At 41.9% G+C, this 26752-nt stretch overlaps 2 protein-coding genes across 4 annotated transcripts in view; one reads left to right on the forward strand and one right to left on the reverse strand.

Annotated features, from left to right (window-relative positions):
* Positions 1–1752: 1752 nt before the first annotated feature.
* On the forward strand, positions 1753–5410 carry selenop (selenoprotein P). 3 transcript variants are annotated; one of them, XM_055920284.1, is made up of 5 exons: positions 1753–1861; positions 2593–2823; positions 2992–3204; positions 3354–3471; positions 3572–5410. In XM_055920284.1, exons 2-5 carry the CDS (start codon positions 2621–2623, stop codon positions 4259–4261), a joined length of 1224 nt encoding a protein of 407 aa, XP_055776259.1. In that variant the 5' UTR covers positions 1753–1861; positions 2593–2620; the 3' UTR covers positions 4262–5410. The 3 variants fall into 3 exon arrangements, with proteins under 3 accessions (XP_055776259.1, XP_055776262.1, XP_055776261.1); XM_055920287.1 differs by having other exon boundaries at positions 3572–4243; XM_055920286.1 differs by having other exon boundaries at positions 1764–1861; positions 2596–2823.
* A 10783-nt stretch (positions 5411–16193) lies between these two features.
* ghra (growth hormone receptor a) overlaps positions 16194–26752 on the reverse strand; it is an 80247-nt gene continuing 69688 nt past the window's right edge. Inside the window, exon 10 of the mRNA XM_055920288.1 lies at positions 16194–25558. Within this exon, the coding sequence (XP_055776263.1) occupies positions 24754–25558 (805 nt within the window). The 3' untranslated portion in view covers positions 16194–24753. The remainder of the gene's footprint in view (positions 25559–26752) is intronic.

Here is a 26752-nt window from a genome sequence, read left to right on the forward strand (position 1 = left end):
AATTTACATGTGGCTGATAGTTTCCTTAAACTAGCTAAGTACTCACTTATCGACTCTCCCTCGAGTTAACTCCTTGCATGAAACTTGCATCTTTCAGCAATAAAATTAGTCCTCGGTATGTAGTGACTTAGTCAACAGCATTTTTTCACTTGGTTCTGTGGCGCACATAAGTCCATTAACAAATTGTGAGTCTTTCTGCCAACAATCGTCAGAAAAAATGGCTTTAGACTTGAGCTCATTAGCTTCAAAATACTGTTCCAACCTTTCCGAATAGGCTTCTAAACTTTCCTCGAAGTGAAAATCCTCGGCCTTGCCGAACGCCATCTTCGGTGCTAGCTTTTCTACACAGATTGTGTCGATGGCGCTAACACTTTCTTGCTGACTCTGTTCCCCTTCGGACAAAAACTCCATTACCTCGTTGCCAATCTGTTGCATCCCTTGTTAAAGGAAGCAGGGTTCTTTTTAGTTATTGCAAAGAGAAACTCAACAGTATAAAGCATTAACGTCCCAAAGAGGTTTATTTCCAACATGACAGCGGATACAACATAGCCGGTTTCAAGCAAGAGTCCATCTGAACCCGCTCAAACGAAGCACACTAGAATACCTTGGCAAACAACCAATAAGGGCCTGCCAATAAAACTATGCGCATCCAATCAGATACATATTTCCAATATCACGCACTGAACATGTGCATACCATTTTAACCAGGTGTGCATAATAACATGCTGCTTATCTCTCAAACACTATAGAAATTATTACTTTTACGTCACTGTGCTCGAAGATAAGCCTTTGGTTGCTAAAACCTCTTCATCATTGCCTTTCTCTGTGCATGCTGCCAGACAGTTCATAGGACAACTTTGGGGTTTGTCTTGCATTTATTTACAACACAGTGTAGCCTTCACGGGCAGCAAGTCCATACATGTTACTTTCCATGTTACCTGTGCACTCCCCTCACTTTAATATACACACACACACACGCACACACGCACACACACACAAACACACACACACACACACACACACACACACACACACACACACACACACACACACACACACACACACACACACACACACACACACACACACAAACTTTTTATCCTCTGTGTTAGAGTTCTCTGTTTTGTGTCTGTGTCCAGTTAGGCAATCAGCCAACGTATTTGTGTTGGCCTGCATAACGTGCTGGACACTGGCCAACCCCCACTCCCTCCCCTCACTCCCTTTTTTCACATTTCCTCTCCAGAGAAAAACAGATAGTCAGAATGTTCTGTTGTTTTAACCGTTCTGTTTCAGGCCAATGAATGAGACAGAGGTGATCATGCAGTAGTGAAAAAATCGAAGGGGAAAATATTGGGCAATTACGTTTTAGTCGTGTCTTTATTTTCCTAGTGCAATGGCAGACAACAGACAACTATGAAGCTGTCATGAGAGAGTTCACTTTCTTTCCATGTAACCCTTTCACACGCTCGAATTGCTCGCGCTTTGACTTGACTTCCAATCAAGTCCGGTTCGGAGACACTGTGAAACCAGAAAGTTCGACAGACAGAGAGCTGGCTGGTGGCCGAGATTACTTTCCATGTGTTCTGTGTACTCCCTTCATAAACACTTTTCAATTAAAATGTGATGACCATAAACTATTAACCACTAACTACAGTATGATGGTATTACAAAAGAGTGACTTATTAAACTGCTGTAGTGCAGGAATCTGCACAGACCCCTTGTTGAACTTTGTCCTCCTTTCAGGCAGGCAGGAAAACAACACTGCTAGCATAAAAGGGGGAGCAGAGAGTTGAGGGTTGTTGTTCTTCCAGAAGCTACTGCTAGACCGAGCTGAGTTGACTGAGGGACTTTTTACTAGACAGTAAGTGACTGCAAAATAATTTCCATTTTTTGTGCATGTTGATAAGACAGAGTTTAACTCTCTCTCTATTTTTGACATATATATCCTGTGATACCCGATCACTTGAACAAATTGAGACAAAGTGTTTTGCTATTTCTTTAGCTTTGTTATTTTGCTTGTGTTGTCTCCATATGGCATATACGCTGTATTTGATCATTTCCAGTTCATTAGCAATTGTGTGTTTCTAATATATGAATACGCAGAGAGAGAAAGAGAGAACTTTCTGCACTTAACCCCCCTCACCGAACCTTTATTTTTCTGCCGTTCATCAGTACGCCTTTGGTTGTGCAATAGAATTTCTAAATTAACAAAAACAACATCTATCCCTGTAATAAAAGTCTAGAAATGTAAAACATTTCATACTAATCCCTAATTTCTTTTCATGTCAGCAAATAAATACTTTAAAAAATGTATCCCTTTCTTTGTCTCTTTTTTAATGCCATTGATACAACTGATTTCCAGGCAGCATTGCTTTTAATTAATAAGTCTACTAAGGTTAGGTTAGGAAGATTGGGACACAAGCCAAAATTGAGTTAATCTTTAATTATCTTTTGTCCAACTATCTACTACCAGGCACAGTATTGGGACACAGATAGAAAATTGTGACATAGCATTGAACTACTCTACAAACCCTGTCCTCATCACCTGAGCAGACTCTTACCCGACTTGCTTTATCTCATGCACCCCCTCAGCAGATCAAGCCTGCGGTGCAGCACCGTGATGTGGGCGGGACTAAGCCTGCTCCTGGCTCTCTGCCTGCTCCCTGGGGGCGGAACAGAGAGTGAGGGGGAGGGGACCCGCTGTAAGCCGCCACCTAGTTGGAGCATTGGGGAGGTGGAGCCTATGAAGGAGGTCATGGGCCAGGTCACGGTGGTGGCCCTCCTCCAGGCCAGTTGATTGTTCTGCTTGGTGCAGGCATCCTTGTAAGTGGACCAGATAGGGCTCGGTTCCATTTTGGACCCTTAGCCACTTTCCTACCCATAGTGGAGTGTGGTTGTTGTTATGCCTGTTCTTTTTGTTATTTTGTGATTTCTTTTGACCATCTCTCCGTATCCTCATGTTTCACTTCCCTGTCGTGTTCCTCTGGGCAGATTGGATGGGCTGCGCCTGAAGCTGGAGGGTCAGGGTCTGGAGAATGTGACCTATATGGTGGTGAACCACCAGGGGGAGCAGGCCCAGCGCCTACACACCCTGCTGAGGCAGAAACTGTCTGAGAACATCACGCTATACAAACAGCATCCCAAACAGGCCGACGTGTGGCAGACCCTGGCTGGAGAGAAGGATGACTTCCTCATCTATGACAGGTCAGCTCCAGACTGTGGTCTCTCTGTCTGCGGTCAGTCTACTCAGAAATACAGACCGTGCTCATCATGCTGTCTGTTCCCCTAACAATTAACCTTCTCTCGCTCTCTCTCTCTCTCTTCTCTCTCTTCTCTCTCTGTCTCTCGCCCAGGTGTGGTCGTCTGACCTACCATATCTCCCTGCCCTACTCCATCCTGGGTACTCCCTATGTAGAGAATGCCATCAAGGAGACCTACTGCACACGCGTCTGTGGGGACTGCACGTATGAGGTACACACACACACACTGGGCGTGTCTGTGTTTGTATGTGAGAATTAGCTCTGAGTTATGGAAAACAAAACCGAGACCCCTCCTCTTTTCCCCCACACAGAGCACGGAGATCCCAGCAGAGTGCAACAGAACAGTAGAGGCGAAGCCTGAGGGAGAGGAGAAGCCAGTCACCGGAAGGGAGACAACTCATGGTGGACACGGCCATCATCCCCATGGTCACGGTCACAATGGCAACCGCCATGGTCACAATGGCAACCGCCATGGTCACGATCACCATGGTGAGAGGGGGATGGGGCGCGGTCACGGTCGTGATCGTGGGGCAGAGCAGCAGCAGCAGCACCAACATGACACTGAGGGGCTCCAACAAGGCCAGGCCCATGGCCAGTTGCACGTTGGTCAGGAGCATATGGGTCAGCAGGCGGTGCAACTGGGCCAGATGCCCCAGGAAGGGCAGCGAGGCCATATTATGCAGAATCCCTGAGTGAACGGGAGGTCCAGGTGAAAGGTGGAGCACAGCTGACAGTGGAAGGAGGGGTCTGATCTAAGTCCCTCCTCCAAGGCCAGCTGATGCTGACACTGACGGAGGCTGTTTGGCGATGGGGTGAGCAACGAGCCAATCGGGCTCTGACACTGTGATGAGGCGCTGCCCGCCTCCTGACAGTGACAGGGCCTGATGGGCCTCAGGGAGACCTGACAGTGACGCTCGTCCCCCGCTGACTGACAGCAGCCTCAGCCAGTCATGTGAGCATGACCCCTGGGTGTTGAGAGCTGAGGGTGAGGGCTGCTGTAAGCAGGGCCATGGCTCTGTGACAGTTACCTTGCTGTACCTTATAGGCCTCAGATTAACATCTGTGAGACAAACGCCGGGGCGAAGCGCTCTTATAACATTTTACCAACTAGTACTATCCTGGGACTGTGAAGCCACACCTGATAGAGAGAGATGGGAGGACACACATTGGGTGTGGTAGGTGAATGCCAAGCCTAAACCCATTACGATATGGGGAATAGGATGGCATTTGAGGTGACCATTGTGATGGTAAGACAGCAAGGTAGGTGTCCTCCACCACCTCCTTCTCCGTCAGTGCGTTGGTGTCACCCTCCCAGGAGTGTATGGGGCGATTATGTTAAAGTTTCTCCTGCTCTGTTTTGCTCCCTCCAACCACAATGAAGGCAGGCGCAGAAACTACGCTCTAGTGGCGTCTGTCTGACGTCCGGCTGGGGAGAGGGGAAAGGGAGGAGCTTATAATATGACCACCCCCTAAAGTTCAAAATATCGAGAGCTTTGGAAGGAGTATGTAGTAGTAGTTGCCTATGCTGAACAAACTGGCATGATGGCTGGGAGAGATCGATCTGAACCAAAGTTGTTATAGTCAGTTTTAGCAAAACCAATTTGGTTAAAATACATTATTGATAGTTCAGATTTTTTTTATTTGGCCTCCAAAAAATTGGGATCTCACTAACATTTTACTTTTGCAATTGAATTAACTCTCAGGTGATTTAGAGCAGTAGTAGTGAGTTGTATAGATAAAGCTTTCAAACGTCAGTATCCATTGCTTGTGTGGATGTGTTTAGTTACAGTCACTGAGTTATTTTAGTTTGGCAATATTGCACACATATGTATAATGCACTCTTTGTGAACTAGCAAAACAAAGAGTGAACTGTTTTCAACGAACAAAATAGTGAACACTTTTTTTCAACTAACAAAATATCGGCAACACTTTTTAACCAGCTAAAGAAACCATCTAGAATGAGAGGTGGGTAAACAGAAAAGATTGAACGATCGTTTGAATCCATTCTGTACTTTAATGAAGGGCTCTAGGGGAAGACGACTGTCACCTAGAGCACCTGATGCTTTGTACAGAACACGTTCATTCTGACTGCGGACTGTTAGGTGGTGTGGCATGTACGAAACGATGAATAAAGATGGTTGATGCGCTCATATTGCAATGTTGTCTTGTTTATCTACTCCGTGTGTGCGTTTGTGAGTGTGCAGAGGGAGACCACGGGAATATGTAGCCTTTTAATAAGCCATGTTTAGCTCTGGCCTGTCACCTGACAGACAGACTGATCTTCAGATTGATTTGTCGAAATGCAAACAAAACAAGCAGCGACGGCGTAACATTTTCAGTCGATCGTTTGAGAAGCTTTTCAGAGTGTTTTCGCTGTCAAAGGATTTGGCACGTTGCCTACACGTGTCTGGTACTTCAACACGTGACTCGCATGTTAGTCAAGTAGTGGGAGTGATATGACCACAAAAAAAATGGGTAACACGTGATTTGGATAGTCCATCTGTACATCCTCAACAGACTATCAGTAACATTTCAACGAACTGTGTACTAACCCTAACCCTAGCTCTAACCCTAAACTTAACCCTTACCCTAACCCTTATTCAAAACCTAACCGTCACCTTACCAAGCAGTTGCTTATCAACATGTAGTTTGTTGATAGTATGACCATCTACAAGATGGAAAATCCGGGACGATCCAAATGAAGTGAGACCCAAAAATGTATCGCTGTAGTAATCATGGGCAACTTGAAGTAGTTTGTGTGTAAAGTTTGATGCGTGGTTTTAACAGTACATGAGCAGCGCACTCAAACGCTTTCATTATTTCACATTGAAAAAAACGTTGCCTGCAATTCAGAACAACCACCACCAGGTGGAAGAGGAGATCTGTAAAAGGTTCTAGAGCTCTCCTGCCAGAGTGCATCATTTTGTAGGTGCAGCCTGTAGACTAGTTCTTCCTACCAGAATACAGGGTAAGAGTCCGTGTTCATTTTCCTTTGCGCAGAATACTGGTATCACAAAATAAATTCCAGGGAGCAACATTGCTTCATTCCACCAATTCAGTGCCTGGTTGAAAACACTTAATTAGACTTCTGTCATAAAGAGCACATGTTCAACTTCATAAGAGGTTAAATAATAAAACATGACTATTGTCAGTGCCTATTAAGTGACAAATAAAGTAACAGGGTTGACGATTTCTTCTTAAATCAGCCATAAATCTACTTGTGACCGGGGGAATGGAAGCTTGCTTCCACTCGACTGAGTGGGTCGATTATAAAATGTCAACCTTGTTACCCATAGATAGACAGGGAGTGGCAATTGAATCAAGATTCACAAAAAAATTCATATTATAAAAACAATTCTAGCCTGTCTATCTATGGGTAACAGGGTTGACATTTTATAATCGACCCACTCAGTTTCCCACCACAAAACACCAGAAAATGTCCAAAAAGAGTAGAACCAGCTGACCTGCTTTTTTTACTCTATGGTTTTACTATTAAATGTTAAAATATTTTAAAAGGAATAGTTTCACCATATTAAAATGATAGATCAGTTCACGTAACAGGATTGACCTTAAAATGAGGGACAGACGTAAATGACTCATTAATCACATTCAATAAATAATTATCTTCAGAAATGACTTTGTCAAAGCAACAAAATATCTAGGGCTTCACGATCAGGGTGAACTTGGATATATTTTGGGATTAAGTGGGTTAAAATCTTCCTGAAGTGATACAGGGTTGACGGAGGGACGTGTCAAAATGTTGAATTTTGGCACTTTAGCAAGCCTTTTCTCATATAAAACATTCTTAGCGTGGTCTATATTATAGGGCACTTCACTTATTATAACAAGCCTTTAAAATTCAATATTGGTGGACAACTTCTAATTAAAATATCAAAGGGACGCAAAAGGAACTATTTCTGTGGCACAACCCAGTTATGACATTAGCCAACTCCCTCTCTGTCTGTCAGTGGAGGCTGCTGAGGGGAAGTTGGTTCATAATAATGGCTGGAATGGAGTGATGTGTATGATACATTTCCAGCCACTATACTCCATTCCAGCCATTCAACACCATTCCAGGGGCTCCCGAGTGGTGCAGCGGTCTATGGCACTGCATCTCAGTGCTAGAGAAGTCACTACAGACTGTGGTTCGATTCCATGCTGTATCACAACTGGCTGTGATTGGGAGTCCCATAGGGCAGTGCACAATTGGCCCAGCGTCGTTAGGGTTTGGCTGGGGTAGGCCGCTATTGTAAATAAGAATTTGTTCTTAACTGACTTGTCTAGTTAAATAAAGGTACAATTTTAAATTTTAATTTCCAGCCAGTCCAGCCATTATTATGAGCCGTCCTCCCCTGAGCAGCCTCCATTGGTGTCTATATAGTAGGCATAATATTGCTGCAGAACACTAATAATAGTTGTGTTAATAAGATTGATGATCTACTGAAATCATTAGTTCAGCTACGTAAGTGTATGTAAACTTCCGACTTCAACTGTATATAAAAAATCTGTTTTAAATCTTTTAGCTGATCCAAGATTTTCTCAGGTAAGGCCCTTGAAAGTCACCGTCACTGAATTCACATAGCTAGTCAACAAATCAAACATCAATCAAAACAGACCTTTTTACTGTGACCAGTAGGTTACCTTTGTGTTACCAAATGTGACAGATTCAGGCCGATAGTGGTCAAGTTCCTAAGGTTCGAGGACAAAATGGCTGTTCTGGAGATTGCCAAAAACTTGAGAGGAACCAACATCTTCCTCAAAGAGGACTTCTCTGAAGATGTGTGCAAGAGGCAGAAGTAACCTATCCCAGCTATGCAAGCTGCCATAGAGCGTGGGGACATTTCCTACATCTGCTACGACAAGCTCAATGTCCAGCGCTCCCTCCCAAAAGTTTGGGAGGAGTGAGAGAGCCAAGCTTCTGAGTCAGTACCTTCAGCACAACGTCACACACATGCAGCAAAAAGAAAGGAGAACCAACACACACACACACACACACACACACACACACACACACACACACACACACACACAGATATACCAACTGACACTCACAAGTGCCTGACTGATTGGTCATATCTTCACTAATGCTGGTGAGCTTTGCTCCAAAGCAATATCAGTTCCCATTGGCTGTAGTGACCATAACATTGTGGCAATAACAAGGAAAGTCAAAGTGCTAAAGGTTGGGCTTAAAGTAATTTATAAGAGATCTTACGTCTTCTAGTTGAAGATGTAAAAAATTTATGTTTGTCTGATGTGTAAGAGGAATTGAATCCAGATACAGCACTGGAAGTTTTAATAAAATTAGTAATGCCAATTGTTGACAAGCATGCACCTGTTAAGAGAACTGTTTGAGCCCCCTGGATTGACAATTAATTGAAAAATGGTATGGTTGAAAGAAATTATTTAAAAGAGTAGGCAAACAATCCATTGAGACATTTTGACATTTTACTGTCCGTTGAGACATTTTGTGACTAAACTTAACAAAAATATGAAATTATATTACCAAACCAAGATAAATGACAAAACACAATGGAAAAAGACTTTGGAGTACCTTCAATTATATTACGGACAGAAAAGTTGATGGGATCATTTATAACAAAACCTTCAGATATTGCCAATCATTGTAATGACTATTTCACTAGTAGAACTCAGAAGTGAAATGCCAACATTGAACCATCATATTTGTGTATAAAAGATATACTGTAACAATTTAAGAGAATAATTGCTATTTTGAATTTGGTCAAGTTAGTGTTGCAGAGCTGGAAAATCGATTCTAACCCATCAACAGGGTTGGGGAGTAACGGATTACATGTCATTACATGTGATTACATGTAAGGGATTACAAAAAACAGTAACTGTAATCCGTTACGTTACCAGAAAAAGTATTGTAATCAGATTACAGATACTTTTGAAAACTAGATGATTACTTCGAGGATTACTTTTACATTCAGAAAGGATGTTTGCGAAAAAAATTATATTTGACACTTCTCTGTTTTCTCAATGACATTCAAATCAGGATTGAAAAAAGGCGCAAATTTAAGTTTGTTCCACCTGAGCAAGTCTGACCACAAGTCAGAAACCAGTATGATGACACACCAAGTGTGTTTTTATGGATCGCAGGAAAAGAGCAGGAATAGGCTTTTGTAGGCTACAGTCCAAGATATGTCTTCCAATGGTGCGACTGCTGTCAGCACCCAAAGATGATCCAACTTGAATAATCACTTGGAGGTAAGGATGAGAGCAGTGGTTTAGTCTACGGCGATACGGATATCACTTATTATTGATATCTACATAGCGCATTGATGTGAATCACACTGCTGTTGTCTCATTTAGCTATTTGCGCCTTACAGATTGTGGTTTTTGTGGATGGCAGTTCACAAATCTAAATGTGTATTTGAACGCAATAATGGTTGAATTCAAGAAGTTAAGTTGACTATCAATCATTGTTTTTGAAACCAGTGGACAGCCAGTGAAAAATGTGCTCTTTCAACAGCTGCAGAGTGCGGATCCAAGCCTATGGAATAAAGTGGGGATTTTATTGCTCAATCTAATTGATGCTGATTTTTTTGTAAATCCATAGGTCTAATGGACACCAAATGAAAACTTGCACACTTGATAGACTTAAAAGGGGCAATCTGTAGTTGCTACATCATATACACTGCTCAAAAAAATAAAGGGAACACTTAAACAACACAATGTAACTCCAAGTCAATCACACTTCTGTGAAATCAAACTGTCCACTTAGGAAGCAACACTGATTGACAATAAATTGCACATGCTGTTGTGCAAATGGAATAGACAAAAGGTGGAAATTATAGGCAATTAGCAAGACACCCCCAATAAAGGAATGGTTCTGCAGGTGGTGACCACAGACCACTTCTCAGTTCCTATGCTTCCTGGCTGATGTTTTGGTCACTTTTGAATGCTGGCGGTGCTTTCACTCTAGTGGTAGCGTGAGACGGAGTCTACAACCCACACAAGTGGCTCAGGTAGTGCAGTTCATCCAGGATGGCACATCAATGCGAGCTGTGGTGAAAAGGTTTGCTGTGTCTTGCAGCGTAGTGTCCAGAGCATGGAGGCGCTACCAGGAGACAGGCCAGTACATCAGGAGACATGGAGGAGGCCGTAGGAGGGCAACAACCCAGCAGCAGGACCGCTACCTCCGCCTTTGTGCAAGGAGGTGCACTGCCAGAGCCCTGCAAAATGACCTCCACCAGGCCACAAATGTGCATGTGTCTGCTCAAACGGTCAGAAACAGACTCCATGAGGGTGGTATGAGGGCCCGACGTCCACAGGTGGGGGTTGTGCTTACTGCCCAACACCGTGCAGGACGTTTGGCATTTGCCAGAGAACACCAAGATTGGCAAATTCGCCACTGGCGCCCTGTGCTCTTCACAGATGAAAGCAGGTTCACACTGAGCACATGAGCACATGTGACAGACGTGACAGAGTCTGGAGACGCCGTGGAGAACGTTATGCTGCCTGCAACATCCTCCAGCATGACCGGTTTGGCGGTGGGTCAGTCATGGTGTGGGGTGGCATTTCTTTGTGGGGCCGCACAGCCCTCCATGTGCTCGCCAGAGGTAGCCTGACTGCCATTAGGTACTGAGATGAGATCCTCAGACCCCTTGTGAGACCATATGCTGACACATACACATTTGTGGCCTGCTGGAGGTCATTTTGCAGGGCTCTGGCAGTGCACCTCCTTGCACAAAGGTGGAGGTAGCGGTCCTGCTGCTGGGTTGTTGCCCTCCTACGGCCTCCTCCACGTCTCCTGATGTACTGGCCTGTCTCCTGGTAGCGCCTCCATGCTCTGGACACTACGCTGACAGACACAGCAAACCTTTTTGCCACAGCTCGCATTGATGTGCCATCCTGGATGAACTGCACTACCTGAGCCACTTGTGTGGGTTGTAGACTCCGTCTCACGCTACCACTAGAGTGAAAGCACCGCCAGCATTCAAAAGTGACCAAAACATCAGCCAGGAAGCATAGGAACTGAGAAGTGGTCTGTGGTCACCACCTGCAGAACCATTCCTTTATTGGGGGTGTCTTGCTAATTGCCTATAATTTCCACCTTTTGTCTATTCCATTTGCACAACAGCATGTGCAATTTATTGTCAATCAGTGTTGCTTCCTAAGTGGCCAGTTGGATTTCACAGAAGTGTGATTGACTTGGAGTTACATTGTGTTGTTTAAGTGTTCCCTTTATTTTTTTGAGCAGTGTATATATACAGTTGAAGTCGGAAGTTTACATACACTTTTGTTGGAGTCATTAAAACTTGTTTTTCAACCACTCCACAAATTTCTTGTTAACAAACTATAGTTTTGGCAAGTCGGTTAGGACATCTACTTTGTGCATGACACAAGTCATTTTTCCAACAATTATTTACAGACAGATTATTTCACTTATAATTCACTGTATCACAATTCCAGTGGGTCAGAAGTTTACATACACTAAGTTGACTGTGACTTGAAACAGCTTGGAAAATTCCAGACAATTATGTCATGGCTTCACAAGCTTCTGATAGGCTAATTGACATAATTTGATTCAATTGGAGGTGTACCTGTGGATGTATTTCAAGGCCTACCTTCAAACTCAGTGCCTCTTTGCTTGACATCATGGGAAAATCAAAAGAAATCAGCCAAGACCTCAGACAAAAAATTGTAGACCTCCACATGTCTGGTTCATCCTTGGGAGATATTTCCAAAAGCCTGAAGGTACCACGTTCATCTGTACAAACAATAGTACGCAAGTATAAACACCATGGGACCACGCAGCCGTCATACCGCTCAGGAAGGAGACGCGTTCTGTCTCTTAGAGACGAACGTACTTTGGTGTGAAAAGTGCAAATCAATCCCAGAACAACAGCAAAGGACCTTGTGAACATGCTGGAGGAAACAGGTACAAAAGTATCTATATCCACAGTAAAATGAGTCCTATATCGACATAACCTGAAAGGCCACTCAGCAAGGAAGAAGCCACTGCTCCAAAACCACCATAAAAAAGCCAGACTACAGTTTGCAACTGCACATGGGGATAAAGATCACACTTTTTGGAGAAATGTCTTCTGGTCTGATGAAACAAAAATATAACTGTTTGGCCATATGTTTGGAGAAAAAAGGGGGAGGCTTGCAAGCCGAAGAACACCATCCCAACCGTGAAGCACAGGGGTGGCAGCATCATGTTGTGGGGGTGCTTTGCTGCAGGAGGGACTGGTGCACTTCACAAAATAGATGGCATCATGAGGCAGGAAAAGGATGTGGATATATTGAAGCAACATCTCAAGGGCATCAGTATGAAGTTAAAGCTTGGTCGCAAATGGGTCTTCCAAATGGACAATGACCCCAAGCATACTTCCAAGTTGTGGCAAAATGGCTTAAGGACAACAAAGTCAAGGTATTGGAGTGGCCATCACAAAGCCATGACCTCAATCCCATAGAAAATTTGTGGGCAGAACTGAAAAAGCGTGTGTGAGCAAAGAGGCCTACAAACCTGAGCCAGCTCTGTCAGGAGGAATGAGCCAAAATTCACCCAACTTATTGTGTGAACCTTGGGGAAGGCTACCCGAAACATTTGACCCAAGTCATACAATTTAAAGGCAATACTGCCAAATACTAATTGAGTGTATGTAAACTTCTGACCCACTGGGAATGTGATGAAAGAAATAAAAGTTGAAATAAATAATTCTCTCTACTATTATTCTGACATTTCATTCTTAAAATAAAGTGGTGACCCTAACTGACCTAAGACAGGGAATTTTTACTATGATTAAATGTCAAGAATTGTGAAAAACTGAGTTTAAATGTATTTGGCTAAGGTGTATGTAAACTTACGACTTCAACTGTAGATATTTCCAGCTACAATAGTCATTTACAACATGAACAATGGCTACACTGTATTTCTGATTAATTTTATGTTATTTTAATGGGAAAAAATGTTATTTTCTTTCTAAAACAAGGACATTTCTAAGTGCCCCTAAACTTTTGAATGGAACTGTGGTATATCCATTGATTCTTGAAGAATATAAATTATAAATGCCTTATGAGCTTAGTTCAACTGTCCTTGAGAACCAAAAATGTAAGCTTGTTTTCCCCCAACGTTTGTAAACATTGTAAATGTAAACAAACACTGTATAGCCTCATAACATGGTCAAAACAATCATTTTTTAAATCATGGATGGTTAGTAATTGCATTCATAGCTCTGTTTTAATCTGAAAGTGGTTACATTTCTCCAGGCCCATTCCTCAGCTTTTTACAAAAACAGAGGCAGGATGACCGTTTTGTTATTGTTTCATCTTTGGATTTGCCCTTTAAACAGCTGCATATTATCAAGATATCAAAGTGTCACCAACAAAACGATAAACAATAGGCCTATAGCAAATGCAGCATACGGTATTCATTTTTCACATGTAAATATCACTTTTCAGTAGTGCTCAAATCATGACATTCCATGAGCGCAGCATTTATTTTTCAACTTTAATCACTGAGCCCAATCAGTCCTCCATAACAACAAAATCATAAACAACAGAATAGTGCTGGCTAATAAGTGCTTAGTTTTGGGTAAAACAATTTGGCTAATCTATACTTCAGTATTTCCAAGTCCTATTCTTGAAGATCAAGAGGTATAACATTTATTGGAATGACTGGAATTCTAATAGATTTCAGTTTTTAAGGTATATAATTTAATCATATTATTATATGTAGTAGAAAGTGATCAATTAGAAGACTTACTTAGCCAACCCATAAAGTAAATTTTAACATCCATATATGGCCAGCTATGTAAACTTTAACATTGATGTACCTTGCAATAGATGTTGTTCAATTGGTAACCATGTAAAAGGTTTTTTTAAATTGTGATCAATATATAATATAGTACACATATCATAATTTGGATAATTTCAGCATCCAATGACACCTTTGTTTTTAAGCCCTGGATTTCTAATCTCTTGATATTATTGTTGGATCAAATTTTAATAGCTAACATTTTAATGGCCATAGTAAATAGATGTGCTGATAGTGGACAACCTTGTTTTACTGCTCTTGACAGTTTAAAACTTTCTGAGAAGTAGCCATTATTTACTATTTTACACCTAGGGTTACTATACATGATTTTAACCCATTTTAGAAGAGATTCTCCGAAATTGAACTGTTCCAGACATTTATATATAAACTCCAGGCGTACTTTATCAAAATCCTTTTCTAAGTCAGTTATGAATAGCAGGCCTTGTTTCACAGATTTGTCATAGTGTTCTATTGTTTCCAGTACTTGCCTTACATTATCTCCAATGTATCGTGCATGTAAAAAACCTGTCTGATTAGAATTAATAATGTCCGACAATACCTTTTTAATTCTATGCGCTATACATTTTGCTAGATTTTTTTGCATCACAACACAGAAGTGTAACAACACCTGTTTCAGTAATAATGAAATCAGACCTTCTTGTTGAGTGTCTGATAATCTACCATTTATATAGGAGTGGTTAAAACATGCTAATAATGGTCATCTGAGTATTTCAAAAAGGTTTGGTATATCTCAACTCGTACGCCATCCAGCCCTGGAGTTTTCCCGGATTTAAAGGCTTTAATTGCATCAAGAAGTTCCTCCTCTGTAATTTCGCCTTCACATGAGTCTTTCTGTATGGCTGTTCATTTTACATTATTAATAGAAAGAAAATCCATACAATTAGCTTCGGTTAGAGGAGATGGAGAAGACTGAAACGAAACATATGCTTAAAGTACTTTGCTTCCCCTTTCAAAATATAATTTGGTGAATCATGGGTGACTGTCATTTGCAACAAGTTTTCAGAAACAAAGGGCAAAATTGAAATGACCCACACACAAACACACTATCACACATTATTCTTGTTGTATTGTATTGTATTGTTTGTATATCGTATTTAAAATGTGCGTGACTGTACTTTTCTATCAGTGTATCAGTGTTTTGTTACTTATAGTGTTTTATGTTTTTGTGTGGACCCCAGAAAGAATAGCTTGTGCTTTGGGAAAAAATAAACCAATAAATGTGACCAGTGTTTCTTCTCTTTCTTTCCTCATCACAACGATCAGTGCCTTACCTCTGAGTCCTAAGTTTGGCCTGTTCACAGCACATATACTTAAGGGCTTACGTAATGGAGTCAAGGCATCCTTTTCCACCTATAAAAAGCATCTTCCAGCCTCCAGAACCATCGCTACAGCAACTCATCCCTTTAATGGAGCTGAATAACAATTGAGAATGCTCCTCTAAAAAAGTGGAACAAGCAAGCAGAAGCAATAAACGAGGGCAGGGTGGGCACCTAGCGTGGGCGTAATTGGCCTGAAGATCCAATACAGGGGGAGTAGTGACTTATGGGTAATTACCTGCAATGTCCAGAGACGCAGAGCTGTGAGTGGCTGGCTCTCTGATCGAATCAACCCCACATTGTGCAGCAGAGTACACAGGCTTTGTCTAATTGGCCGATCTGCCTTCTCCACGACACAGGGCTGCTTCCAGGACGCTTCCTGGTCCACTTAGTCACGGAGAGAGACACACACAGATGCATGGACAAATGCACACACTCTCATAAGTATATATACACTCACACACTCTCTCTCTCTTTACTCCTTGCACCGTCACAGTACATTGAGAAATCATCCGGAATTACCTAAAGTGCAAAATATTATATTATTTCATTCTGCATCAGAAGGTTTATTGGTCAATACATTCAGGCCTTAGCTAAGTTAAATTATGCTCCTACTTCATTCTGCATCAGAAGGTTTATTGGTCAATACATTCAGGCCTTCGCTAAGTTAAATTATGCTCCTACTTCATTCTGCATCAGAAGGTTTATTGGTCCATACATTCAGGCCATACATCTTTGTATCTAAACAGACATTTCTCCATGTTGTTCACATATTGTAGGTATTGTGAGAAATGACAATGTACAAATACGAAACTGACAAAGATAATATATATATTTATTGTGTACCTTTTTGAAAGATATTGAACATTAAACAAAAGAGGAAAACATTTCAGAACACACCAACTTAAGCATGAGAAACCCGTCGAACATCAAGCCCCTTGAACCAGATCCTGTCGAATGATGTCAAGCAGGCTGTATAGCCAATATCATCACTAGCCAATCAACATCAAGCAAACAAACAAAACCTGAGCCAGCCGAACGTTTTGCAACTAAAACTAGAGTTTACAATGGACAAATTGAGGTAAATCCCTCCCCGTTTCATTCTGTTTGCTACCATTTTAAGAAACCGCGTAATGATTTAAAAGCCACTATAGCCCCCCTTCCTCGTCTCTCTTTTAATGTCAACATATGAAAATGTTAAGATGTTTTTGACACAGATGACATGGGATTGTAGAAAAGCAAAAGACAACACAGAGTTTAGTTACAGCAAGATATTGGCTTATGTCTTGAAATAATACTTGGACTACTGTATCTATACTGTATGACCATATACAAAATACTCTGTATGAATGTTTCTTACAGGTTTCTCCCTGTCCAATTCTTATAAACTCAGCAAAAAAAGAAAGGTCCCCTTTTCAGGACCCTGTCTTTCAAAGATAATTCGTAAAAATCTAAATAACTTCACATATCTTCATTGTAAAGGGTTTAAACACTGTTTCCCATGCTTGTTCATTGAGCCATAAACAATTAATGAACATGCACCTGTGGAACGGTCGTTAAGACACTAACAGCTTACAGACGGTAGGCAATTAAGGTCACAGTTATGAAAACTTAGGACACTAAAAAGAGGCCTTTCTACTGACTCTAAAAAACACCAAAAGAAAGATGCCCAGGGTCCCTGCTCATCTGTGTGAACATGCCTTAGGCATGCTGCAAGGAGGCATGAGGACTGCAGATGTGGCCAGGGCAATAAATTGCTATGTCTGTACTGTGAGATGCCTAAGACAGCGCTACAGGGAGACTGGACGGACAGCTGATCGTCCTCGCAGTGGCAGACCACGTGTAACAACACCTGCACAGGATCGGTACATCCGAACATCACACCTGCGGGACAGGTACAGGATGGCAACAACAACTGCACGAGTTACACCAGAAATGCACAATCCCTCCATCAGTGCTCAGACTGTGTGCAATAGGCTGAGAGAGGCTGGACTGAGGGCTTGTAGGCCTGTTATAAGGCAGGTCCTCACCAGACATCACCGGCAACAAGGTCGCCTATGGCCACCAACCCACCGTCGCTGGACCAGACAGGACTGGCAAAAAGTGCTCTTCACTGATGAGTCGCGGTTTTGTCTCACCAGGGGTGATGGTCCGATTCGCGTTTATCGCCGAAGGAATGAGCGTTACACCGAGGCCTGTACTCTGGAGCGGGACCGATTTGGAGGTGGCGGGTGTGTCATGGTCTGGGGCGGTGTGTAACAGCATCATCGGACTGAGCTTGTTGTCATTGCAGGCAATCTCAATGCTGTGCATTACAGGGAAGACATCCTCCTCCCTTATGTGGTACCCTTCCTGACATGACCCTCCAGCATGACAATGCCACCAGCCATACTGCTTGTCCTGTGTGTGATTTCCTGCAAGACAGGAATGTCAGTGTTCTGCCATGGCCAGCGAAGAGCCCGGTTCTCAATCCCATTGAGCACGTCTGGGACCTGTTGGATCGGAGGGTGAAGGCTAGGGCCATTCCCCCCAGAAATGTCCGGGAACTTGCAGGTGCCTTGGTGGAAGAGGGGGGTAACACCTCACAGCAAGAACTGGCAAATCTGGTGCAGTCCATGAGGAGGAGATGCACTGCAGTACTTAATGCAGCTGGTGGCCACACTAGATACTGACTGTTACTTTTAATTTTGATCCCCCCTTTGTTCAGGGACACATTATTCCATTTCTGTTAGTCACATGTCTGTGGAACTAGTTCAGTTTATGTCTCAGTTGTTGAATCTTGTTATGGTCATACAAATATTTACACATGTTAAGTTTGCTGAAAATAAACGCAGTTGACAGTGAGGAGACATTTCTTTTTTTGCTGAGTTTACAATGTAAAAACCGATTCTGCTATGCATTCATGATAGATAATTCAGATACTTGATTTAGTCTGAAATACAACATATGGACAGGGAGAAACAAAATATGGATATATGACAGGTGCCCACATACCTTTGTTCATATAGTGCATTTACTTTTTCTCCCACACATGTTCCCTGATACGCAAAAGTACTCGTTTCATGTCGAATGCTTAGCAGGAGAGCAATATGGTCCAATTTACGCACCTATCAATATAAAACATTGTCATCCCTACTGCCTGATGATCTGGTGGAATAATTAGACACCAATACTGCATTTGTAAATTATGTCAGTGTTGGAGTGTGCCCCTGGCTGTCCGTAATTACAATTTTTAAAAAATAAGAAAATTGTGCCATCTGGTTTGCTTAATATAAGGAATTTCATGTATAGCATTTACTTTTACTTTGTACTTTTACTCATGTATGACAATTGAGAACTTTTTCCACCACTGTACTTAAGTACATTTAAACCAGATACCTTTAGACGTCTACTCAAGTAATATTTTAGTGGGTGACTTTCACTTGAGTAATTTTCTTTTAAGGTATCTTTACTTTTACTCAAGTATGATCATGTTGTACTTTTTCCACCACTGCACAAATGGTAAACAGATGTCTCGTAAGCTTGAATAGAGTTGTTCTCCGTTCTCTCTTCCTATATCTGTAACCTTCAAACATCCATAAATGTGACCCGTTTCAGGAAACTAGGCGTATGTCACAGGTCACTACTTCATTCGAGAGCCATTTTTTGAATCAAAAATAATTTTGGGGGGCTGAAATACAGTATGAACTTTCATATGCCTTAATAACAAACTTGTATGCCATCTGTAAATACAAATAAATTGTTAAATTACGAGCCTAGTTGGTTTAGCCACAGAAAAAGTCAGCAACCTTCTCGCTAGCCATGATTGGCTGAGATAATGAGTGGGATGGACATGCCGAGAGATGAGTTTGGATTGGTCTGCCATATAGCACGCTTCTGTCTATTTGAGCTGGTCAGTATGTCTAGGTAATCCTGTCTAACACGGCTTTTATTTTAATGTATCGATTAGTAAAACTGCATAACTGTTGCTCTCCACTTTCTGGAGGACCGAGTTTTGAAATGAGTGGAATTCGAGTATGATAGCTAAGGAGCTGGAGAAACGACCTGTCTCTGGATTACATCTTCAAACTAAGGGCAACTATGGCATTCGACAGGAGATGGGCCTATCCATGAATCATGATGTATACAGGTAAGATAGTCTAGCTAGCTACATTTTCAGATATTACACGTTTCTATTTTGACAGAAAGTGGTTTTATCTAGAAATGTTTTAATTCAATACACGTGGGAACCCCAAACTGTTTTATGAGGCTTGGGCTCCATTCCGGTCATACTTTAAACAGTCCATCCTCTGATGGCATTAATTTTAAAACAAAAATAAGTCTGTATTTGACCCCCCTGTGACTTAAGGGTTGGATGAGCATTTCTTAAACATTTGTTGACGCTTACATAAAATTATTATTATTCATTTATTTTAAAGCATTGTAAACCTTTTATTTTTGGTTCAGTGGATGGTCGGTCTGTGGCCATGACGGTCTGTGAGTGGTTGCATTTCTCCACCCCTATCCCTTGACTGTTTACAGGAACAATGGTGAGGTGTTTGCTCTGTCCCTGTACTATAGATTGCCCTTTAACCTTTGTAGCCTTCTACCTGGTGTGTTTAACTTGTCTAAAGTATGGTATCTTTAAAGCTATTTTTTAAAATTGTATTATTTGTATTTTTTTCTAGTTGAGTATATTATTTATATTGCTTTGTGTTGTCTTGTGTGTGTAAAACTGAATAAACAGAGTTTTCAACAAAAAAAGGAAAGTGGTTTTATTTCAAGTTAAAGTGTGCTGTTAGCTAGCTAACGTTAGCTGGCTGGCTCGCTCGCTAGCTAACGTTATGTGGATGGTCTTATTATTTCGTATCTCAGAGCCATTTTCTTGGCTAGTTATAGCCTAATGTTAGCTGAGACAATTTCAAATGTTGCTACATAAGACTGGTTTGAGCCGGCCTGTCACAAATGTCATACGAGTACTTAATTATTTAAATATTCTGATATCTCTTTCCTTATCCTGTTATGGCTGCACGCTGAATATTGAAAAAACTGGAAAATGTGTGCACATTTTCAAACGGCCTCCTAAGAAACTTTTTATTTTCCAATATGCATATATTTACTACTGTTGGATAGATAACAGTCTGTAGTTTCTAAAAAGGTTTGAATTGTTTCTCTAAGTCGAACAGAAATATTTTTACAGCCATTTTCCCAGCCGAATTGAGTTTCCCAAAATGCGATGTGTCTCTTTAAGACCTTGTCTATAAAAGGTCATTACACTTAGGACCGTAGAAACACGTCATACGCCTTCATCTGGATGTAATGCGGAAGTGAGAATTGAAAGGAGTCGAATATCTCGTCCCTGGACTGAATAACAGAACTTCTTGTGAGACCTGCGCAGTTAAAATAAAAATCCGGGCGCGAAGGATAATTTGATCTCGGCTTCTGGAACAAGGTAGATAACGTTGAATATGATGCCTGACTACGATATTATTTGCTACATGTCACAAAATCATCCTAAAGTATGTTTTTTCAATATACTTTAATTATATTATTGCAATTTATTCTGGACTTTAGATGTGAAACGACGGAAGAATTTTTTGAAGAAACGCTTTCTGGCGCAGCAATGCTACCGTGCTAGCTAACCAAAGAGGGAAATCATTCGTTCTGGAACCCAACTAAAGACTCTACTGGACATTGGACCCCGTTACAACATTCTGATGGAGTACCAAGAAAGATAAGACCCAATTTGGGATGCTTTTTCATAAAAATGTCGAACTGTTGAATGCTAACTCTGCTAACTATGCTAGGCTAGCGCTTGACTAGAATCAATGCTGCCTTATGCTAGCTTATGATGTTAGCTAATGTAACGATATATTGTGTTTTCGCTGTAAAACACTTCAAAAATCGGAAATGTTGTCTGTATTCACAAGATATCTGTCTTTCATTAGTTATCCACCATATGTTTTTCTGAAATGTTTTATGAGGTGTAATTAGTAGCCGACGTTGGTGTATGTATTTTCTCTGGCTACTCCCGGCTGGATTCAGACTGTAGCTATGTATTAGCATTTTTGGGTAGCATCAATGTAAAACTGATTTATAGCTAAAATATGCACTTTTTATGAACAAAACATAGATTTATTGTGTAACATGTTATATGACTGTAATCTGAGGTCGTTTTTTCTGGGCTCTTTAGGTTGGTTTTAGTTTATTTCGGTTGGTTGTGCATGCTACTTCAATCATAATTCATACTTCATAATCATAATTCATACGTGTCTGTCCACTTTTGTATTTGGTGGTGAGCTAACAAATATATGTGGTGTTTTCTCTGTAAAACATTTAAAAAATCGGACATGTTGGCTGGATTGACAAGATGTTTATCTTTCAAATGCTGTATTGGACTTGTTAATGTGTAAAAGTTAAATATTTTTAAAAAATAGATTTTGAATTTCGCGCTCTGCAGGGGTGTCATTTTCGGTCCGAGGTCGGGCTTGCACGCCAAACAGGTTATACTGTATATACACAGAGGCACCTCTGGCTTATTCAGTTGTTTGCAAAGTTTTAGAATGTTGCAGATAGAAAGGCAATGTATAGAGCTGACACTTTTTCATATTCTACTACACAACATAGAATGATGTCTGTTGAAGACAACGCATTTCGATCTCAACCTTCTGTGAAGTTGCGCCCTCCTGTATACGCCCGTGGTAAGGCTGAATGCAGGCGGTGAAACGTACCTAGCAGCAACATTTCTGATTAGTAACAAAACAAAATACAACACACACAGTTGTTACGGCACTTGTAGATTTCTGTTTCAATGTTTACATGCTGGTCTCATCAGCGATGGCGGCAGCAGCAGTTCACTTAATCATTTCTCAATGAAGCAGAGCGAGCGAGAGAGAATAAGCATGCCAGAGAATGGCACACTTGAACAGGCTGTGTCGTGATATTATCTGTTTAAAAACACTTATCATCATTCATGAATTGTTGGATTGACAACTGAAAATTGATATTGTCCATATTGAACTCTGAACTGAACATTGTTAATGTGCCGGCATAATAAATGTTTCATATTTACGAATCGTAATGGTCAAGAGCTCCTGTAGTGAACACCACAAAATAGTAACAGATATTCTGCACTTACAGATAGGCTTTCAGTCCTTGTGATGCAGTTTGTACAGTCTTAGAAAAAAAGGTGTTATCTAGAACCTACAAGTGTTCTTCTGCTGTCCCCATAGAAGAATCCTTTGAAGAACCATTTTTGCTTCTAGGTAGAAACCTTTTGGTTCCAAGGTGGCGCAGCGGCTCCCGGGTGGCGCAGCGGTCTAAGGCACTACATCTCAGTGCAAGAGGCGTCACTGCAGTCCCTGGTTTGAATCCAGGCTGCATCACATCCGTCCGTGATTGGGAGTCCCGTAGGGCGGCGCACAGTTGGCCCAGCGTCGTCCGGGTTTAACCGGGGTAGGCCGTCATTGTAAATAAGAATGTGTTCTTAACTGACTTGCCTAGTTAAATAAAGGTAAAAAAACAAGCAGAACCCTTTCCACAGAGGGTTCTACCTGAAACCAAAGGGTTTTCCTATGGGGACAGCCGAAGAACCCTTTTTTCTAAGAGTGTATACGCTGAATGGATCTGACAGAATGACCACAGTCATACACAGAGACAAGACTCTCCAATAATGATGGTCCTGAAAAGGTTCACATCCACCTTTAAAGCGTTCATTGCCTACGAACAATTATGACTATACCGTACAATGTCCAACACCAAACACATACTCTAGCTCCTCACGCAACCACTGGATCTGACGGTTTCTCTCCGGGATGAAGATGATCTTTCTTCTGATGATACAAGTATAATCTACTGTATCTACGGAGCGTCTTGTCAATCACTAATGCAGATCAGATACACAAACTAGTACATTTCCAAATCACCACCAGTTTTTTTTTTTTACAACAATGTGTGTGCGTGTGTATACGTCAGCTCAAAAGCAAAGTGGATACTGTCTTTTCCACGTTTTGAAATGGTGTGTATGGATGTGCTTGCGTGTGTGTGTGTGTTTGCAAAGTTGGGTGCATATAGAAAACCCTGAGTGTCTAAGTACGTTTCACTACGTCAAAAGAGGCTCATTCCACTATCATAAAGCGCAAGCGACAGCACATTAACGCTGGCATTGCAACTACATTGAGAACAGTAGAAACACAGAGAGAAAGACATTCTAAGTACCTCTGCACATTTTCAGTTCTTGTCCCTGCAGTTAAAATGAAGGCAAAGTAAGTAGAACATACAAAAGCAGTCTTTCCTGTATTGTGAGACTCTAGTCTGTGCTCGTTAATGTCTCATTACACAAGTGAAACATGTTCGCTGTTATGACCTGCCTTGTTCTCCATTTACTATGGTAATCAGAGTGAGTTTTCACATTGAGTGCAGACAGGTTGTCTAATGGCTGTGTTCCATACTGTGACCTCAGTCTGGTAGCGATTAGATGACTCTGCCGCAAGAATTCAAAGCTAAATATAAGCATGAAAATGCAAGCAAGGTATAGCAAAATAACGAGTGCTAAATGAACAACAATAGTCACCAATAGTCACTTTGCGCTGATTGTGGCGGTAAGTTTGACAAACAGCACACTTAAGTGCTCTGTCAATTAATGAGGCGATAACGATGATGTAAATGTCTGCGTGTGTGTGTGATTGTATGAATGTGCTTGTTATTCTCCATTACATTCTGCTACTTGATCCGTCTACAGTACAGTTAAGACTTAAGCCAATATGCTCCAGTATTAAACATCTATATGTTATATGACATATGTGAGCTTGCTTCTGTACTCACTTCTCTCTGACATTTCTATAACCGATCATAGTAGGAAACATTAAGGTGGGACTGGGTGTGTCTGCAAGGAAATTGCTTACATAGTACTTAATCAGTCAAGGGATAGATACCTTAAAGCGTCAGATAACATACAACTAGAATCATGTCTGAGCTTGTCTGTCCGCGTATATGTGGTGCATACGTTCATCTGTGTGTAACGTTACATTAGAAATCTGGGCATTTAAAGGTTTCAGATAGTGGGTTTTTGGGTGTCTCGGTCTTAGTCAGACAGAGCACACTAAGATTTGTTCAACACAAGTCTTTCTTTAAGCTAAGTCAAACCAGAAAGGCCAATTTACTCTTTCCTCAAGTTCCAGTATCACTTATATAAAACCCAAACACAACATCTAAACGTTTCTCTTCCCAGCTTCCCTTCCATCCCCCTCTCAAACAAACATCGTGCCTGTCTGTCCAGTAACATATTTGGTTTCAGGTAGAACAAGACTGTCTTTCTGGTATGATTACTGACTTCCTGGCGTGTGAACTCTGACCTCTACGCCCCAAGGCCTCCTGGGAGGTGTTTTTTTCTTTAAGGCAAGAGGTTGCCTAACAGGTCCGGGGTGAGGTACCCTATGGGCATTGTGGGCAGGGGCTTGGAGGGGGGTTGTGGGGGGCAGGAGGGGGACCTCTGGGGGGAAGGAGGGTTGAGGAGAAGGCTATGCTGGGAGTCAATATCTTGAACCACAGTGTAGTCCAAAACAGGGGGCAGGAACTGAGCAGGGGAGTTGGGAAGGATGTACGGGGACTGGTAGTCCCCTAGGGGGGTGGTATGCAGGAGATAGGGGGAAGGTGGGGGGAAGGCGTAGTAAACCTCCCCGGGTGAGGAGGGGTCAGGGGTACTGATTTGCCGGCCACTGCTCTCTATCGTGTAGCCCCCAGCCTCAGGATCCACCACCAGCAGCTGAGACGGCAACTTCTTATTTCTCCTCTCCTCCTCCTCCTCCTCTCCTCCTTCCATCTTCCCAATCTTCTTCTTATCCTCCTCTGTTGTTGGAGTGTCCTCCGGGGCTCTGACCTGCTGGCCTGGTGAGAGCACCACCCCTCCGGCGGGCATTACATCGCTGACCTGGGCATAGAAGTTTATGTTGACCCAGCTATGAGGGCCTCCCAGCTGGGTCTGGACCAGGGGCCTCTCCCCTCCCTCTGGAGCTAAGCCTGGAGCTTGGAGCCTTGGGCATGGGACCTCCAGCACCTCTATGGCCGGGGGGTTGGAGTGGCTCCGCCGGTTACCCAGGCAGGGTTCAACTTTTTCAGGTTGGCTGGACAGGAGGGCAGCCATCAACATTAGGGTCTCCTGGTCAGGCAGCTCTGGATCATAGTCAATATCAGGGATGCTGAGAGAGAGCGAGAGAGCGAGAGAGAGAGAGAGAGAGAGAGAGAGAGGAGGAAAGAGAGTTACCATTCCAGTTGTCATCGCTACTGTAAGAGCTGCTTCATGCCTCCATAAGAGGCTCCAGTCTACACTTTCCTAATGTACAGCAGCCTACAGCTAGACACGAATGCGCATCCAATCTATCCAACAAGTATACGTTAATAACAGTAGGCCTACAGTTGACTCTTTCGGTTAGAAGCATACATTATTTTGGATTTGTGTGCCCATGAGAACTGTTTTAACGGCAAAACATAATTCAATGTTACGTAGGCATAGTGACACTTAGTGCATTTTCCGAGATCTCCAAGATCCAGGATTCGTACAGGGTTTAATGTTCAATGTTCGAAGTCAATTGTTAAATGCTTAATAATGCCAAATAACACTAATACATGTAATTCGTGTCAGGAAAGAAAGATAGTGTTTTGTGTCACACAATCTGTGAAGACTCCAAGCAATCAACTCATGAATTATGAACAACTCACGAAATAGTGCGTAAACATGTTTTCATTCAACTATTACATTGAATGTCAGCTACCTGTCCTGTATGTGTTCATGTGTGTAAAATTGCCTCGGCTAAGAGGGTGGGCTACCAGCAGTGGTGTAGGCCTAGTGATGAGTAAATGCAATTTACCTACTTTTTTCCAGAAAAATGCAGTGAAAGTATAGGGAGCGTTACACTTTTTCACCTCAGCCGGCAATCAGAGATTACCCACCACCTTTTTTTCACCACTACATCACTGGCTGCCGGTAGGCCTGTTTGAATTTCATGGTAATACACATTGAAGCCTAGGCTAGTAAATTGAGCATCCCGTTTTTCCTGGTACAGTTTCAGCCACATTTCAGCTGTCCCGGCTTTTCAGGCGACAAAATAGGTCAATTTGTAAGCAAGATGCATCAATTAAAGATGCACTATGCATAACTTTCCTGGTTGCAAAAAAATCTAATAGTTCGCCTAATTTCAGTTTATCTGACAAAACAAGCAAGAATAGTGTGAAGAAACATTGCACCATCTAAACCGCTGTGAAATATATTTTCCATAACCAACAATATTATATTTTCAGATGTTTGAACCTGGTATACAAAACTGAAAGTAAAAAAATGCAAAAATGAAACTTAAGAATGGGAAGCATAGAATAGCGCAAATAGAATATATCTA

This window comes from Salvelinus fontinalis, chromosome 4 (genome assembly GCF_029448725.1).
Source record: "Salvelinus fontinalis isolate EN_2023a chromosome 4, ASM2944872v1, whole genome shotgun sequence".
NCBI lineage: Eukaryota > Metazoa > Chordata > Actinopteri > Salmoniformes > Salmonidae > Salvelinus > Salvelinus fontinalis.